Genomic DNA, 18442 nt, shown 5'->3' with positions numbered 1-18442 from the left:
GTCCCTGGGGCCCGGGGCGTCTCGGGTCGCGCGCCTCGGCAGAAAGCCGCCCTTCTCCGAGGTGACCGTCGTCGTCTCCCTCGGCGGACGCCTCGCCGACGGCGGAGGCGGGGGGCTGCCTCCCCACGCGCTCGCGGCGCGCACTTTCGGCTTCAAGTGGTCCAGAGGCCGGGGTGCGCGTCACGTGGCGCCACGGTCACGTGCCCACAGGTCACGTGCGAGGCCGGTTCCAACCCAGGGGAAGACGACGTGCCCTCTCGCTCTCGCGAGTTCCGCGGGGGTCACGTGACGGTGCGGGCGCGGCGCGGCCTCACGTGACGGGCGCCGCCGGCCGAAGGGTCTCCTTCCTGCCGCGGGCGCCGCAGCGGCCGGGCTTCTGGACCCCGGGACTCTCCCCCCGCCCTCACGCCGGCCCCCGGCCCGCCCGCGGCCCAACCGCCCTCGACCCGCTCGGCTCCGGCCTCGGCAGCCCTCGCGCCCATGGCGGCCCTCGGCGGCGCCCGGCGGGGGCCTCTGTTCCTGCTGCTGCTCGGTGAGGGGCCGGGGACGCCGGGGCAGGGAGGGGGGCCGTGGGTTGGGGTCCCCGGGGACTCGGGGCGGGGGTACCCGGCGGCCGCGGACGATGCGGGGCGGAGCCGGTTGGGGGGGTAGCGGGCCCGCGAGTCGTCCCCGCCCCGGCGGAGGTCGGCACTTGGGGGCCGGCCTGGAGCCCTCTGGCCGCTGCCTGAGGAGTTGGGTCGAGATGTCAGCTGAGGGCCACCGAGCTCGTTCTCCGGGTGTTAGGGTGGAACTAAGTGGCTTGTGGGTTTCGGGACGGCTGTGGTTTAGCCACGGAAGACCGAGTGAAGCTGTGCAGCCCGAGGCGGCGGTACCTGCGTGGTCCTTCTGTCCCCCGCCCCCCGGGGGATACGGCTCCTACCGAGGAGGGAGGAGGGCGACGTGTTGGTCCGGACGCTCAGAATATGTCTTTTGTGCTTTAACTTTGCCCTTCTGGGACGGCTGCGAGTGCTGTCCCCTGCGCTGCTTTGCTGTGAACTTCAGGTTCGGGTGACATTTGGGAGCGCCCGCAGCGGGTACAGTGCGAGGTCGGCGTCCCCAAGCCGCGGCCGCACAATGGCAGTATTGTTTTCTAGCGAGTGGTCGGTCGTCAGGAGCGCTGCCTCCCTTCCCGAGTCAAAGCGCGGGACCCCATCAGTGCGGATCTCAGAGCGGTCGGCGGGCGCTCGGTGTGCGATTGACTGAGTTTTGTTCTCGTTTTCTGGTCTCATGAGAAAGAGGAACGTGCGCCGTCTCCTAAATCTGCGCAGATGCCCTTGGTGTACCTGTCTGCGGTGCCACACCCTTTCACCCAGCTCCCAGTTAACACGGGAAGATCATCCGAAAGGCAGAGTTTGAAATATCCGGAAGACAATTCCCGCAGCTCACGCGAGCTCACACGATGTGGATGCACGTTACAGTACACACCTGCCCGGGGGTTCTGGAAATAGGTCTTTTTCTACTGTAAATTGTGCGCCTGTGAATGGGTGGATTTGGATGTCACCTGTTTGCCTGTTGTGTAAAGTGAGTTCTCTGAGCTGCATGAATAGCCACCAGGCGTGACCTTATTCCCTCGGTACACCCTAAGCTGCCCTCCCTGGCAGTGTAGCTACAAGAGGAGTTGGTGGAACAGGTTTGGCGGTGTCGGCCGGCAGTGTGTTCGGTATTAGAAGAGCTCGCCCTCAAAGGGAAGAGAAACCTCTTTAGCTCCTTGCGGGGCGGTAGCTGGGCATATTGTACATGTAGTTAACTTTCTAATCCCTATTCCACTGTATCTTTCTAAGTTTTATGGTCAGTTAAAATCCAACTTTTAGGAAAGGCGTATTAATTTGGATTTAGGTCTTTTTAAAACGATGTTTATTTTGATGTATAATTTTACCAAAAAGCATCTTTTCTGAAAGCATATTTCAAACTTCGAAATTACTAAATCCTCCTTCATTAATAATTAGACATTTCTTAAAGCTGCTTTTGTGTTTGAATACTTGGTAGAAAGCATAGACCAGGGTGAACTGAAACCGTCTGACACTTGAGATGAAGTGTAATTGCGTAATGGGACTCTAAACCACTGGTGTCAACTAGATGACTTCCTTCCCCTTAGTCTAGTTAACATGACTGTTGATTGTGGAAGTTTATTAGCTACTCGGGTTGGTGACCAAATTCTTAATGGTGTTTGAGACCAAAATGTTCGAGGCCTGTGATTTTGAACTTCTTTTGTTAGACACGTCCCAGGCAGTGTCCGTCCTCCCTTCTCTCTGCATCTGCGGGACGTGACTACACGCATGCATGGCGTGAGCTTTCACTGGAACGTCATTCCAGTCGTGCTGTGATGTATCCACCTTGGGCCTCACACATAGTAAGTGCTCGGCACTTACCTAGACTCTGTTCTGTAGCGCTGGTCCCTAACCACACGTCCATGTCCACGTTTTAGAAGTGTCCGGGCTCATGGCCTGTCCCTCCAGGCTGTGATTCGGAGTGTGGGAAGGAACCTTCCTTCCCACTAAAGGACGTGCTTTCTTTAGTCATAGGTGGTTATGTGTCACTGATTAAAAAGAACAATACTGGATTTAAAAGAATCAAGTAATGACAAACTAGGAAGTATTTCTTCTAAAAAGTTTAACGAAGAAATGTATTCACTTGTTCCTTTGGATGGCAGCTTCTTTTATTTCAAAAATGAGCATTTTGTCATTTGAAACGTATCCACTCACTCAGCAAGTTTTGGCACTCAGTTCCCGATTGCTCAGCACTCCCTAGCTGTGTGACCTTAAGCAAGTTAGGTCCCTGTCCCTTAGTCTCCACAGCTGTGAAAGGGAATCGCAGTAGCGTTTACCTGTTAAGGTTGCCACGATAGTTGAATCAGCTGCAAAGTGCTTGGCACAGGTCCTGGCACGTAACACGTGCATAACAAGTGCTTGTTAAGTGACATAACTTATTTGACATTTTCCGTCAGGTTCTGAGGGTTTAGTGACGAACTCGATGGGTGAGGTCTATATGGCTCTGTTTAAATACTGTCAGTGAGCATTAAAGCCAGTGCTATTGCCCTGTACTGTATGCTGCTGTGCACTGGCTCCTTTGATACTCCCATGACCCCGAGGGGTCAGCACGCTTGTTCTGGTCCGTGGGCGCATAAACCGAGGGCAGCGACTGCTGCCGGCCCCAGGTCACACAGCTAGTGAGTGGCGGAGTCTGCAACAGAACCAGACTCGCTTCCCGCAGCTGTACTTGTGTCAGAAGGGGATTCCTACCGGTGAGGGTACCTTGAAGGAATAGACTGAAGTTACTCATTTATGTGGTCCCCGGAGAAATGGTGGAGTCCGCACCTGTGCGCTGGATGGACCGCCACAGGCCAGGGAGCAAGCTTGTTAGAGGGCCACAGACAGCTTCTTACAGCATGCATAAGTTTCTCTTGTAAGTGTGCGATCTGATGCTCCCAGAGACGTTTTTCTCCGGACTAAAATTTGGCTTCTGGGGATAAGTTTCTTGTTTTAGTAATTGAAAGTTTCTGGCCCCTCCAGAATAATTGTGGATATCTAGTGTTGGTAAAACTTACTTTAAATTTGCTGTTGTAATACTTGTTTTACTTTGAAAGCTCATACCCTCAGCATATTTACTAAGTGAAAACGTTCTGTGACTGAAAAGTTCTTTAACGTGAAATAGTTCCCAATGAAGTGCTTGGAGTCAGTAAAAGGGTGTTAATGACTTAAGGAACTAACTTCTGGAAAGGCAGCTTGGTTAGAACTGCTGTGTGTGTGCTCCTGTGAGAGGCAGCCACCTGCCCTGTCTGTGGCATGCATGGTCACACAGTAACTCCAGCAGCCAGGCCAGAACCACGGCCATGTGAGGGCATCTCAGGCCTGAGAGAGCCCTGGCGGCAGGGTGGGAGGGTGGGGGCGGGTAGCAGCCGTGCGCTCGTGGTCTGGGTCAGCGTCCCTCACACACTTGCTTCTGCCCGCCGAGCCTGCTTCCACCTTGCTGGCCTCTCTGAACTGCTGGTGCCCTTAACCCATCCCTCTCCAAAGGCACGGGGATGATTTCTCTGTTTTTAAAATCCTTTACTGAGTTAAAAACAAGCTGTGGAATTTTCTCTAGGTTTTACAATGGAAATTCATTTATCGGAGTTGCCTTTAGTGTAACCTGAGTTTTCAGGGGCATAGGTTAAGAATTCGTAAAACAGGCAGAAACTGCACAGGTTTCTTGTTTGCCATAGGTTGCTGCTTTTTCCTGCAGCAGCTTCTCTGTGAACCTAGATTTTGGTGTTTCCCGTACCAGAAGAATACGGGAAGGTATGTGGGGTTTCTGGCTACTTTTTGCTTTATGCTTGAATAGTAGTTGGCTTTAAAGATTTTATTTTGTGAAAGTCGCAAGAGTGTAATAAACTGGGTTCGTTAGGGTCATTTATTTTTTGGGGGGCAGGGATTTTAGAATGAAAAGTTAATCGAGTGTGTACTGAGTGTCTTCAAAATGTGCCTGTGTCACATGTATGCCTGGAGTGGTTGGAGTGTCGGGAAAAGGTGTACAGGGACTGGCAGGCATGTCACTGGAGAGGGCACGTCACTTCTGACCCCCACGGCACCCAGTGCTGGCAGACTAGTTCTTGGTTTCAGAACTAGTGAAAACACCCATTTTTGTTGCAAGAACAGTGTACTAACATGTGGCTTGGGAAAATTACCTACTGCTCTACCACAGTGGTCGGATGACATTCGCTGCTAAACCCATCAGAGCTATAGGACATCAAGAAGCCAGAGATGGCTCTGGCCCTGAGAATTTGAAGAGGAAATCGCTAGCCACCATCACTGTTGAGCTGGAGGGACCCATGAGAGCTTCATTCTGTCCCTTCCTTCAGGGATGTGGCAACCCTGCCTAGATGAGTTGACTGATGGCCTGACGTGCAGCCAAGTCTAGGTGTTCAGTTGAATCACTGGTTTTTGAGGATGTTTCTGAAACTTGGCGAAGGACTCGGATCTGTGAGTCTGTGGCTTTTCTTGCCACACCAGTGGTCCATGAGATGTAACAAGAGATCTAACTTTAAATAGTTTAGGACCACAGCAAAAGATTCCCCAGTTCTCCCATGGGCTTCTGCGGAAGATCGGTATTCAGGTTGAGTTGTGCCTCCGGGACCCTGGTACATCTTCCAGAGACCCTCTGAGGACTGAGTGCAGAGCAGCATGTGCCTAGGTTGACCCGGAAATTGACATGTGACCTCCCTGTCAGTACCCTGACATCAGGCATTAAAGAGCTGTTGGTCAGGTGGGCAGGCTAACTAGTGGGTTTAGAGTTAACGTTTCCAGGATCCTATCTAGGAGGGACAGGAAAGACAGCCCAGCTGAACCCAGCCTCGGTAACCCACATCTCGATCTTGTAAGCAGCACAGTAGTATTTCCTAATAAAGTCCATTATTGCCACAGCTAGAGACCACAGAAGCGCCCAGTTGTATTTTCAAAACCTTGTTTGGATATTTCTGTCTTTCCTGGAGTTAGCAGGCCTCCTACATGGCACGGCGGCCACGTTTGTGGTGACGGACGGCAATGGGACGGCTTGCATCATGGCCAACTTCTCTGCTGCCTTCGTGACCAGCTATGATACCAGGAACGGTCCTACGGTAGGAAGCACCAAGGTCCTTCATGCAGGGTGTGGTGTGTGTGAAGATGTTTGTTATTATCGTTTCAAATAAATGTTTGAGAAATGACCTCACCGTAGCACAGTTCCCCTGTGCCATAGTAGTATCCTCCTCTGCTCATCAGTAGCCTATGCTACTGTATATACTGAAGGTGCAGTCAGATATGTAAACCATTTTATGCCCTGCTCTTGCTGTTCTATGAATTTTTTTTAATATTTATTTGGGGGAGAGAGAGGGGAGGGGGCATGCAAGCAGGAGAGGGGCAGACAGACAGCAGGACAGAGGATCGGAAGCAGGTTCCAGGCTGTCAGCACAGAGCCCAATGCGGGGCTCGAACCCACAGACTGTGAGATCATGACCTGAGCTGAAGTCAGACGCTCAACCGACTGAGCCACCCAGGCGCCCCCTGCTTTAACGGTTTTATATGAGTGTAATCCCTGTTTTCCTCACAATTACTTTTTGTGATCACAGTGCAGTGTTCTCTTATGTCGATCAGCCTCATGTGTTGGAGCCTCTCCTGTTTTCTGTTTTCTGATGTACTTTCGTGCTCAGGGCACAGCGGTGTGAATACACTTTTCCTGATGTGTTGAATTTGCTTTGGATAAACCACTAGGCTCCAGGAATTGCGTATAAACAGCTGAGCAATGCTGCAGGCTGTACTCGTCCAAAATGCCCCTCATTGTTTTCTTAAAATAACTTGCACTTCTACGGGATGAAAGGGTTTTTTGAATTTATTAGATTCCTAACAAGTAAGCTGCATCTGTATTTCTTTGTCAGTTACCCACTAGTGGACATCATGCTTCTTTTTCACATTTACTCCTGTATGTATCTCTAAACCAAATTTTGTTTTTAGTTCTTTGTTGAAACCACCATTTTTCCTTGCCCACTTCACAGGGCAGTGGTGGGGCCCCTGGACTTTGTGCCAGGTGCTCAGGCCCCATCTGGCCTCCACATAAACATGGTCACATTCCAGACCAGAGAGAAACGGGCAGGCTCCGTCCCGCAGGAGTGTCTCAAGTTACAGAGACTCGTCCAAACACTTTTGTTGTCCTTGCTACATTACTTGTTTTGTGTTTGGATTTTTAAAATATCATTTGGACATATGTTACACAGATGGGATTGCCCACGTGCTGTTATGTGCCTTACTCTTCTCCACCGTGTTGGTCTCTGTCACCTCGCAGAGTTCTGTCATCTCAGGAGCAGCTTATCTGCGGCTCACTTAGCCGGTCCTGCTCTTTTCCGGGGTCACCCGGTAGTTCTGTAGTTTTGTCTGTAATGGTAAATTCAAACAGTTCTGCAGCAAACATCTTTTTCTCTGTTTAAAGAGACTTTAAGTGCAGTTGGCACCCGATGTTATATTAGCTTCAGGTGTGCAATTTAGGATTTGACAAGTTTGTTCCTTATGCTGACTACACATGTAGCTACCGTGGGTCCCATGAAGAGACATACTCTTTAAACATTTTTATAGCACACGAGTAGTGATGGTTTTCTCAAATATAAATACATAGCTCACTTGAAGGCCAATATGAATTATTTCAGTTAACCAAGATTTAAACGTTAGTTTAAAAATGCTACAAATTAAAATTATGTTAATTGTCCGCTTTGTCTTACACTTGAATTATTTCTCAGTCTGTACTGACACATAATCCTGACTTTACTAATGTTTTTATCGATGTCGGAGGTGAATGTGCTCACTGCAGCCTCTGAGGTGGGGGGCTGATGTCCCTCTTCCTGAAGGTCTTCCTTGGTGCATCTGAATCGCTTTAGTGGCTTGCGTTCTGACTGGGTGTGTGTCCTTTGTTCTAGAATGTGACCTTCGACCTACCACCTGATGCAGCAGTGTTAAACAGCAGCAGCTCCTGTGGTAAAGAGAACGTGTCTGCCCCCAGTCTCGTGATTGCTTTTGGAAGAGGACATAGACTGACCCTCAATTTCACAAGAAATGCAACCCGTTACAGTGTTCAGCTGATGGGTTTTATTTATAACTTGTCTGACACACAGATTTTCCCCAACGCAAGCTCCAAGGGTAAGAACCCAAACCGACCAGTTACAAAGTTAAGAAAATCGGGTTGGAGAGGGCCTAAAATTTTAACTAAGTACTTCACATAGTTAAAAATTGATTTTTTTTTTTTTTTAAAATACAGAAATCAAGACTGTGGAGTCTGCCACTGACATCAGGGCAGACATAAATAAAAAATACAGATGTGTGAGCAACAACCAGATCCACATGCACAACGTCACTGTCACGCTCCATGATGCCACCATCCAGGCGTACCTTGCCAACAGTAGCTTTAGCAAGGAAGGTAAGACACTGCCTGTGGCCCTGGTGCCCAGGCCCAGCTCAGTGCGTGCAAGCATGGCTGTGAGCCTGTGCCTGAGGAAGATGTGTGTGAGTAAGCATTTGTGCGGTGGGGGACTGTGTGCAACTCACACCTTTGAACTGCCCACCAAACATGTTTTTCTCTTGAAAGGAGGTGATCTCTTTAGGTGAGGTAGGACAAACACTGATTTTAAAAGGGTAAAAGGGAAAAGCAGTTGAAACTCTCTGTGTCTTCCTTTGTTGGGAAGCTAATGAGGTCAGGGTCACAGAATCTTCCAGTTCAAGCCAGCTGTCTTTTCACCAAGACCTAGGCTTACCTCTGTCCAGCTTGACGGGCCCGGGGGTGGATGGCAGAAGGACCTGAATGCCTTTCTGGGCAGGTTGGCTGGGGGGGGGGGCTGGTCATGACTCCTCAGGGAGGCACCTGCCAGCTCAGCTCCACTGGTGGGCTCTGGGGTCCGACAGACAGGGCTCCAGACCCCTCCTAGCTCTGTGGTCTTGGGTAAGGTAGTCAGTCTCTTGTCTCCTCCCTTTGTAGAGTAAAAATAATAATCTGTTTTAGGAGGTTCTTAGAGTTAAAAAGGAAATTTATACATGGTGTTTATGTCAGTGCCTGGCTGAGAGTAAATACTGAGGAGTGTTATCATTCAACTAGGACTGAAGAAAGTTCTCTTCCCCAGTCCTGCCAGTCAGCTCACAGATCACTGTTATTTTCCAGAAGGGTGAGGGGCTTGGTTGTCTTAGAGAACTTGCCTGTCCTTTTCGGTGTTTAGCCGTGCTTTTGTGAGCCTTCAATTTCAGCGGCCCCAGCAGTGTGGCTGGAACACTCAGGTGACTGCTGGCTGCGTGGCTGATTTGCACTGAGTTACTGGTGCTAATGGGCCCAATGGGCCGGCCGGGCCCCTGTGCGGTTGGGTACAGCCCTCCTGAGAGGCATTCGTGCCCTCCGCAAGGCCCTGTGCAGCCCACCTCCGCTTCTGTATAGCCAGGAAGCTAAACGTGGTTTTTCCGTGCTTATCAGTTTAAGGTTAAAAGGAGTCGAACATTTCACAACACATGAAAATTACATGAAAGTCAAGCTTTAGTGTCCATAACTAAAGTTTCCTTGGAACATAGCCTCATTTATTCGTATACCTGTTTCTATGGCTGCTTTTGCATTCATACTGGCACAGCCGGGTGTGCATAGACACCAGACAGCCACAAAGTCTAGAACGTTTGCTGTCTGTAACTGGGAAGACACAACCAGCAGCAGTACACAGGGCACAAAGGCAGGTCTGTGTGAGCTGGAGCAGCTCTGGAGGAGACCGGCGGGACCAGCCCTCTCTAGTACCCCCCTTGTGTGGCGAGCTGTGTGTATGTGTGCACATGCACACGTGCACAGGCCCAGGTGTGCACGCTAGCACCCACCTCCCCGAGTGGGGGAGGGACTGCGGGGGTGGGGAAGTTACAGCCACGCTAAGTGCTTCAGCAGCTGACACTCACAGGTATGAGTCTCCAAGCAGCTGGGTTTCGTCCCCAGTAGAACACCTCAGTCTTCTCCCTCTGGCCTCGAGCAGAAGGGAAGAGCAAAAACTGTCAGAGGCATTGGGAAATGATAGTGCAGTGACCTCACTACCATCCCGGCCTCAGGGTGGCTGTAGAGGATAGCTCCTCACTTTCATGACTTGTTTTCTTCTGCTTGGAAAGCTTCTGAGCACAGAGATGGGCCTGTCCTGTCTGACTTCTCTGAGCGGTGTGGTGCCCAGAACAGGGCTCCAGCTTCTGGCCTAAGATCAGATTGTGACAGTACGGAAATGCTAATCTTTTTTAAGGTTTATCACTTTTTTAAAATAGCGTTTATCTTTTGGAAGAGGTTTAGGTTCACGGAGTTCCCCAACCCCCGTCCCCACGCGCACACAGCCCCTCACCGTCAGCTCCCCACGCGTTGCTTTCCTAGTGGAGGAATGTCTGTGTGTGACTCCACGGGGGAAAGATGCATTCAGTGAAGCGGTCCCTACACCTGAGACCCAGCCACCGACCCCCATCCTCAGAGGCTCCCGCCCCAGCCCCTACACAGTCACCTGGGGGCTTGGCCTTCTGCCCTGGTGGTGGGTCACTCTGAGCCTGCTGTGGGCAGTCACCCGTTGTGTCCTGTGAGTTGTTGGTCCGAAGCTTGGTCACTAAGCTCACCCTCAGTCCCCACCTCCTCTTGTGTTCGTGGTTGTCCCTCTCACCAAAGCTTGCTTTCATGTTATGAAATCTGCCTCTACGGATACGTCTGTGCTTTGGAAAGGAATCTTGCTGCTTTTTAAAGACACTAGGGCACTCTCAGGAAATCTGCTGGGAAGAGGAGGGATAAGAGGTGTCCTGGAGTTACACAGAATATCGTGTACAAGTTGGCACATCCCTGTGGCAGGCTGGAGGGTGTGGTGAGGTCACGGCATGTCTGCGTAGCGTTCCCTGGACAGGAAGGAGTCCTCATAGGGCTTTTGGGCTCCTGTCACTATCAGGTAACATCGTCTGTAATTCCTCTGATCAGTCTTTACTTGGAGTGATAAGAAATGAAGTCTGCAAAAAACAAATCCATGCCCCAAGCTCCAGGGACTGCTCCCCACTCCCTCTACCCTGCCACAAACATGTACACACCACCCACCCACCCCCTGTGACTTCTTATTTCGTGGGATGTGGTCCTCCAGTGGCCTAGGTCCAGGCCCAGTGATTGGGGGAGTTCTCAGAGCAACCACTTGGGCAGGGAGGGGCTCCAGAATGGGCGTTCGCTCTGTGGGCAGGAGCCGAGCTGTCCCCAGAAATACTTCAGCAGACCCTGAACAGCACCAGTGTGAGCTGTGTGGGTTCACTCACACATGGATGTTTCCAGTAAATGCAGTACAAAACTGTAAATGTCTTCTTGTGATTGTCTTTTTCTGCCTCCACTGTAAGAATACATGGTATGTGGTAATAGATTGTATTACTGCTAAGGCTTCTGGTCAGCAGTGGAGTTTTAATAATTAAGGTTTTGGGGAGTCCAAAGTTAACATGGATTTTCATCCATGGGGGTCAGCGTTGTTGAAGGGTCAGCTGGAGTTGCTGACGTGACCTGAGCTGTGCTCGAAGCCCAGCTGTGCACTTTGACTCAACCAGCTGTGATCTTGGGGTCTGGTCTGTAGAGAGCCCCACGGCCTGCCAGCGGCTTGCTACGTCCACTTTTATCTGTTGTGCTGTTTCTGACCTGGTTTGCAATCAGAGGGACCCGTGTATCCCCCTCCAAACAGGAGATTTGTTGTAACTGAGCACACATGCTACATGGCAGCATCATTCACATTTAAAATACTTGGTTTCTGTTAAAATTGAGCCATTTGTTTTTTTTTATCTCCTTTTGTGCTAATTTCATTCCTCTGGTTCTTAGGTACTTTTTTTTTTTCTGGGTCACTTAAATTGAAAGCTTCAGAGAAAAGGTTCCCTGTCAAATCAAATACATTAAGTATATTTTATATTCTCGTAGTCTGTTCTAGTCGTGGATTGACAATAAAGAACTGTTAAATAAACACATTTTCAGAAATAGGTAAGTTTTTGGCCACAAATGCCCCTGGAAAGTCAGAATGAGCTGCGGGGGTTGGCTCAGGCTTCTGTGGCCTCGCTCTTCTATGCTGTCGTGGGGCCTTGGTTCCCCGTGCCCCTACCCGTGCACTACCCTGAGAAACACCAGGTACTGACACACCAGAGCTTCTGAGAAAGCACAAGGCCAGGCTGCTGGAGTTGGCTTCCCGTTTGGTTGACGAAGGCAGGTTCTGAGGACAGCCTCTCCCCAAGGTCTGTGAGGGGCACGTGGTCATCTCCGTGGAGCGGGGTGGGCACAGCCGTCCCCGCAGGCTGAGGTGGAGCCGGTGAGCATGTCCACGCTGTGTCCCCGGGAATTGGATTTCCAGCCCCCGGCCCACGCAGACACCTGACTTTGATGGCTTGGCAGAGGATTCGTATTTATTCGTCTTTGTGCCTTCAAGATTTGATGTGTGGGCACTTGTGGCTGCCTCTGTGACCGTTAGAAGTTCAAAATAGGAACTTTTTACTATGGCTGGTCCCAAGCTTGCTTTCCACCCAGTTTGGCAATATTTCTCCTTTAGGAACAACAGCCAGGGTAGCTTCAAGTAAAGGAAAGGAGTAAAGTAAAGGAGTGCTAACGCCACTCTCCTTGCACTCCGTTGGAGACTCCTTGTAACTGTAGCACGCAGGCTCCTCAAACTGGTCGCTGGCAGATCCTTTGGGGGCCTCCAGAAGCTTCTGAAAATCCTGAGGAGGGGAGCCTTGGCGGGACATGCAGCCCGCGCTCTCCTGGGGTCCCCGGTCTTCCCAGGGCCGATTACACACGAAAGCACACGGAGGATGCACTGAGCACACTTGAGTGCATCCTCCGTGTGCTTTCCTCGCTGCAGCGTCTGCCTGGGGGACAGGTTGCGCAGGGTGGGGCTCTCCGTCTGCATTTGGGAAGGGAGGGAAGGGGGCAGGCACTCGTCCTTACACTTGACTGTACCACTTGTGCTCCCAGGTGGACACTTCGCAGCCTGCCTTATGAGAACAGCAGGTCGTGTGTGCAGGTGCTCGTCACTCTCCCCATGCATGCCGCGTGCCCATCTAGGCTGGGATTTGGAAGCCACCTTGTGTTGATGTGGTTTTGCACATTTAATGAGGTCCTGTTCTGTAACAGCTTGGAAAGCAGTGGTGAGGCTGTTCTTAAAGGTGTGGCTATGGCGTCAGCCTGCAGCCCCAGGGAGGAGGCGGGTAGTGTGGCCAGCACACCCTGGGTGGGGACCTCTCAGGCAGCTGTTCCTCCACCAAGAGCCCAGAGGCACACCCACACTATCTTGCCTTTTTTCCATCTTTACCTTCCGTCTAGAAAAGCATTTGACTGTGTGTGATTGCGCTGTGTGAAGGCACACTGGGTGAGTGAACTTCCCAGAGGTGTGGCATCACTTCCATGTCACAGCCCTGCAGGGTGACCTTTCCCATCTCTCCCCTGCCTCCCCCCTCCCAGGAGGAAATGGTGGCAAAGTTTCCTTTTAAAGTGGAGCAAGTGCCGGCAGCTTCCCCGTGGGCTCCACATCCACGGCACTGGGTATGGTGGGCCAGCTCCCATGGCCCAGGCTAGCTGAAGTGGGGAGAGGTGGGAGTTGGACAGAAATCGTGTGAATGCTGATCATCCACAGAAACAGGGCAGTAAGACAGAGGGCTTAACTTGGGGATGATGGTCTCCTGGAGGTGCTGTGGGTCCAGGTGTTTTAGGACGTTACGTGGGAGGCAGGTGTGTGTTCTGTATGCATCTGAGGGAGTGTTCATTTCTCTCTCTTGGTTCAGTCTGCCTTGATTTTGAATGTAAATTTTTGTTCTAAGCAATCATAGTAGGTCAAGTTTTGAGAGACGGAGACACTTAAACTCCTGGGCATGTCCTCTGGGGGCACTGTGTGCCCTCTCCCCTACCCCCTCCTGTGTGCCCCCCTTCACTCCCCCTACCCCCCTGTGCTCCCCCCATGTGCCCTCTCCCCGCCCCCCCCACTATGTCCTCCTGCCAAGGCCTGTCCTGCCACAACTTCCCTCACTCCTGGATTGTCATCCCTTTCTTAGGAATTTTCACTCACACTTCCTGGGCCTTCTGTCTCCAGGAGGGTGCAGGTGTCTGTACCATCCCCCTTGCTCTGAATAGCTCAGAGCAGCTGGCTCACTGGATCTGGCTGGTCTCAGCTCCAGTCTTGTCCTACAGGGACTGCTCCCTGACACTCATCCCTGTAAAGGCTTCCTGGGCTTCTCTCCCACGAGCACCTTGTTGATGGCACTAGCTTTGTCCTGGTGTGTGCGTGTGTGTGTGTGTGTGTGTGTGTCCCGCCTGCATCTGTGGGACCTCCAGCACCATGCCTAGTGTGCAGCCTCACAGAGGGTCTTGAATTGTTGCCGTTTGAAGTGCTGTGTAGCTGACTGTCCCAGCAGCAGGTGATGGGGTTCAGGTTGTGTTTACTTCAGTAGAAAGGTTTGTCCTGCAGAAGGGGACAGCTCTGTGAAGGCAGCATTGCCCAGAGGCTGAGCTGGAAGACACTCCAGGCAGAGCTGCGGTATGGTGGCAGGAGTGGGGATGGCCCTGTGGGACAGCAGGCCGCTGCCCCATAGTTCCGGAGGGGGGCTGGCATGCACTGTCCTCGGACAGGCCGAGAGATCCCGTTCTGCGGGTGTGGCCAGCTGAGAGACTGTTGGGGTTCACGGTGAGCCTGGGGTGGCCGAAGCTTCCGGTGGGTGGCCCTGAGGAACTAGGACTTTGCCTCCTTTCCCACTTGTCCCTCCAGAGACGCGCTGTGAGCAAGATGGGCCTTTCCCGACGACCGCACCACCACCGCCTCCCCGCCCTTCACCATCCCCCACGCCTGAGAGCCCCTCCGTGCACAAGTACAACGTGAGTGGCGCCAACGGGACCTGCCTGCTGGCCAGCATGGGGCTACAGCTGAACGTCACCTACAGCAAGAGGGACAACACGGTAGGTTCGGCCCTGGGGACCCATCTCCGTGCGTCAGGGCGCTGGTGCATGTGCACACCTCTCATAAATCTGAGAGAGCGGGTTGTGGGGCCTGTCCTGTAATCAGCTTCTTGGCGCACACAGCCAGGCTGCTGTCTTCTGTATGGCCCGTATCATTGGGACTTGCTCTACTGGACGAGTTTATCGGCCCCTAAGAGAATGTTAAATTCTGCTTAAACTTTTACCACCGCAACTTTTGTGTTCATTGTTACGCTTTTCCTTTTTCCCTGCTGGTGATGGGGGCTGTGGGCTGTGGGCTGTGACAGGGAAGGTGCTTGTGGTGGGAGTGTAATGTCCTCGTGAAAGTAGCAACCAGGAGGAGCAGGGAAGATGGTTCTGGAACCCAGAAGTCTGCACTTTGGGTGTTTTCCTCCTCCTGGTTTTGGTTAAAATGATAGAAGCCTTGAAGTTCTCATTTTGAGGTCACTTTGGCTTTTCCAGAGCGTGGAGGACCCGAAATGGGGCGCGAAAAGGAACTTGGGTAACATGTCTGCTTTTCCTCCTCAGACCGTCAGCGGACTGTTCAGCATTGACCCAAGCAACACGAGCGCCACGGGGAGCTGTGGCCCCCAGCTGGTGACCCTGGATCTCCGGAGCAGCCGCATCCACTCCTTGCTCTTCCAGTTTGGAATGGTGAGGGTTCGTGCCTGCGCCACCTCGCGTCATAGCCCGCATCTGGCCATGGCTTCCCGCCATCGGCTCCCGCACACTATGCCCCAGCCCCACGGAGAATCAGTGAAGGTGCCAGAACCCACAGCTTTGCCCCAGTGAGGACGACGGAGTCTGTTTTCCCCACCTGCCTCTTCCATCAGTGCTTTGGACCCTCAGTCCCCCATTTTCATTAAGGACACCTCCGTTGGTTTCCTTTATGCAGGAGGTGTCAGGGGGCACCTGCAGCGTGCCCACCATCGCTGTCCGTGCCCCACTGTGCTCAGCCCAGCCTCCGCCTCGGGCACTGCCCTCAGCCCTTCTTCCAGGGGTGACGTCCTGGGTCCTCTCTTCTTGTCCCCATCTGGGAAGCATAGAAACGCCCTCTGCCCGTGTTTATGATGCTGCAGATTAACAGTCTGGTTTCTCCTGATAAAGTTTCCATTAACGTTCCTAAAGTGCCAACGTTTGGAAAAAGTTTGATTTTTTAGAACATGGCTCCTTCGGTCGCTATTTTAACAGAGTCTGATTGTGTAAAAAGGTCTAGGAGGACAAGTCAGCATCTGTGTTCTCGGGATTTATGCGATGCCTTTTATTACAGACTGCGTGTTCCACGGCTTCTTGCTGAAGCTAGAACTGCAGGAGTCAGATTTACTACCAGATGATCCTTTAGGTTTGATGGTAAACATGTGAGTTTGGCAAGTGGTTAAGGATTATTTTCTTCTCTTTAAGGACCCAAATACTAGCCAGTTTTTCCTGCAAGGAATCCAGTTGAATATGACTGTCCCTGACGCCAGAGGTAAGGCCCCCACATCTCACCTGCCCGTGCAGGAGTCCCAGAGCACTCACTCTCAATGTGCCTTTGCAGACCCCACCTTCCAGGCGGACAACAGCTCTCTGAGGGCACTGCAGGCCACCATCGGGAATTCATACAAGTGTAACGCCGAGGAGCGCGTGGAGGTCACGGAGGCCTTTTCTGTCAATATATTCAAAGTGTGGGTCCAGGCTTTCCAGGTGCAAGGTGACAAGTTTGGGTCTGGTGAGTAGCATTGGGGGAGACTGCACGGGGTCTGCAGACTGCAGTTCTGTTTGGATATTTAATCATTTCTGGGTTGCAAGGACAGTTTATGGGGGTGGGGGTCCCCTTTCCCAGTCTCAGAGATTTTTAGAGCAAACTCCCTTTCCCGCATCACCTTGCCTTTGGAAGACCCAGCAGCTCACAGATGCGAACCCAAGGCGCCATTTGCTCAAAGGTAGTCGTTTCATGGGATGGTGCCTGTCCTCCCGAGCCGTGAAGGCAGGAGGTGGGGTGTTGTGTCCGGAGGGCCCGGAGGTCCTGACTGTGTCCAAGCAGTAATTGATTAGAACCGAGCCAGGCTGGGGGGAGGGGGGGAAAGCCCGTGTGAGGTCTCGTGGGGACCGTGGCCGCGAGCATGGCCCCCTGCCCCGTGTCTCCTAGTGGAGGAGTGCCAGCTGGATGAGAACAGCATGCTGATCCCCATTGCCGTGGGCGGCGCCCTGGCGGGGCTGGTCCTCATCGTCCTCATTGCCTACCTCATCGGCAGGAAGAGGAGCCACGCGGGCTACCAGACGATCTAGCAGGGCCGCGACAGCTCGGGCCGGCCGCCACCTCCGGGCCTCCGCTCGTCCCCTGAGCTTAGGTTGGCGTGGAGGGCGGCACGCTTTCTTGCAAACTGATTTTCAAATCTGCTTTATCCGATGTGAAGTTCATCTTGCAACATTTACTATGCACAAGAGTATTGAAATGACGGTGTTAATTTTGCTAACTGGGTTAAATATTTTGCTAATGGTTAAAACGTTAATATTTACCAAAGTAGAACTTTCAGGTGGGAGGGAGGAGTGCTTCCCTACATGGGCACTGGCTCCACTATTACTTGGCTCTTTAAGATTCTGCTGTTGGCTTCTTCGTTCCTGACTGAGGTTGAAGCCTCGCCAAGGTGAGGTGCTCCCTGGTCTTAGGGCTGAGGAGGGCTGGCTACTTGTTAGGCTTGTGCTTCAGAAGATCTAGAAACAGAAGTACTCCAAAAGGTGAAAATCTGGAACGCTTAAATGAAGCTTTAGAAGCCAGGACGGGCCCGGCCCCCGCGGCGCACAGCTCGGTACTAGGGCACCGGCGCCCCCGCGGCATCGGGCCCTTCTGTCCTCTCCGCGCTCTGCCACTCAAGAGCTGGCACTTTTTTTAAATAGATAAATGGGTGTTATTTTTATTTACCTTTTTGTAAAGTGACTTTCAGTCTTCTGTTTGAGGTTCGGGGTGATCCTGTTCTGCACTCGTGTAAATACTGGGTGTCACGCTCTGCGCTACCCGCTTGCCGCTCGGGTGGCTGTGCACGGACGACCCTTCACGTCACGCGTTGCTGTAACAAATGCTAATAAAACATCTCTTTCTTTCTCTGTCTGGACTCTGTGCTTCTGTCCGCTCCCGCCAGAGGTCTCAGTGGGACACATGGTAGGCGGCAGGCGTCTGTCCCCCAGCGTTTGAGAGAGCTGGTGTCGCGGTAGGTCTTCTGGGTGGTAACTTGGAGGACTGACAGGAGTTGTGTCTGGAGGTAGGTCCTTAGTGGTGACCGAACAGCCCCCGCGAGTGGGAGGAGGGCCGTGGGGGCTCCCCTGTGGGCACCGACCTGGAGCCCTGTGGCCCCACTGCAAAGCACAGGCGGCCAGCAGGGTGCTCAGAGCTTTCAGAGCACGAGCTGGGCCTCAGGTTTATTGTCCTCTTTGCTTTTTAAGCAAAGACCTGTGCCTTTCGGGGATCTGTGCACCTTGCTGGTGAGGCTGAAGCCAGCCTGCCTGCCGGGAGCCCTGGGGCCCCAGGTGTCCCCGACACTCCCACCTGGAGCTGCCGGCCAAGGAGCGCGGCTTGGGGCCCCATGGCCGGTGTGTGTCCGGCCTCGCTGGGCAACCGCCACCCCCACACAAGTGACTCCACACTTGACTGCCCCGTGGGGGCAGCCTCGGGGACTCCCCAAGCTCTGGCAACCCGCCCATGCCACCACTTCCTCCTGATGAGAGCATCTGTGTGGGAAGTTCGGTCCCAGGCCGGCATCCTCTGGGACCGTGGGGGAAGGGAGGCGCCTCCGCGGCTGGGCTAGAAGTCGCCCAGGTACCTTGAGTACCAGCCACTGCCCACGGTGTTCAACAGGTGACACTGTTCTAGGTCCCCACCTGCCCCATGCAGGGCTCAGCCTGCCCAGGCAGTGGGATTTCTCAGCAGCCAGCAGCAGCCCCACTGTCAGGGCCGGGAGACAGGGTCAGGGTTAGGAAGGGGGGG

The 18442-nt window shown here is 52.7% G+C and overlaps 1 protein-coding gene across 1 annotated transcript; it reads left to right on the top strand.

The window, feature by feature from the left end:
• Positions 1-309: 309 nt before the first annotated feature.
• LAMP1 (lysosome associated membrane protein 1) lies at positions 310-17565 on the top strand. Its single transcript, XM_086708020.1, has 9 exons — positions 310-532; positions 5511-5632; positions 7457-7676; positions 7795-7953; positions 14276-14463; positions 15010-15135; positions 15883-15949; positions 16019-16189; positions 16610-17565. The coding sequence occupies exons 1-9, from the start codon at positions 481-483 to the stop codon at positions 16747-16749; spliced, it is 1245 nt and encodes a 414-aa protein (XP_086564146.1). The 5' UTR covers positions 310-480; the 3' UTR covers positions 16750-17565.
• Positions 17566-18442: the final 877 nt, after the last annotated feature.

Source organism: Puma concolor, chromosome A1 (genome assembly GCF_028749965.1).
Source record: "Puma concolor isolate L17-30 chromosome A1, mPumCon1.1.hap2, whole genome shotgun sequence".
NCBI classification, from domain to species: Eukaryota; Metazoa; Chordata; class Mammalia; order Carnivora; family Felidae; genus Puma; species Puma concolor.
This window is presented reverse-complemented; position numbering and strand designations above follow the sequence as displayed.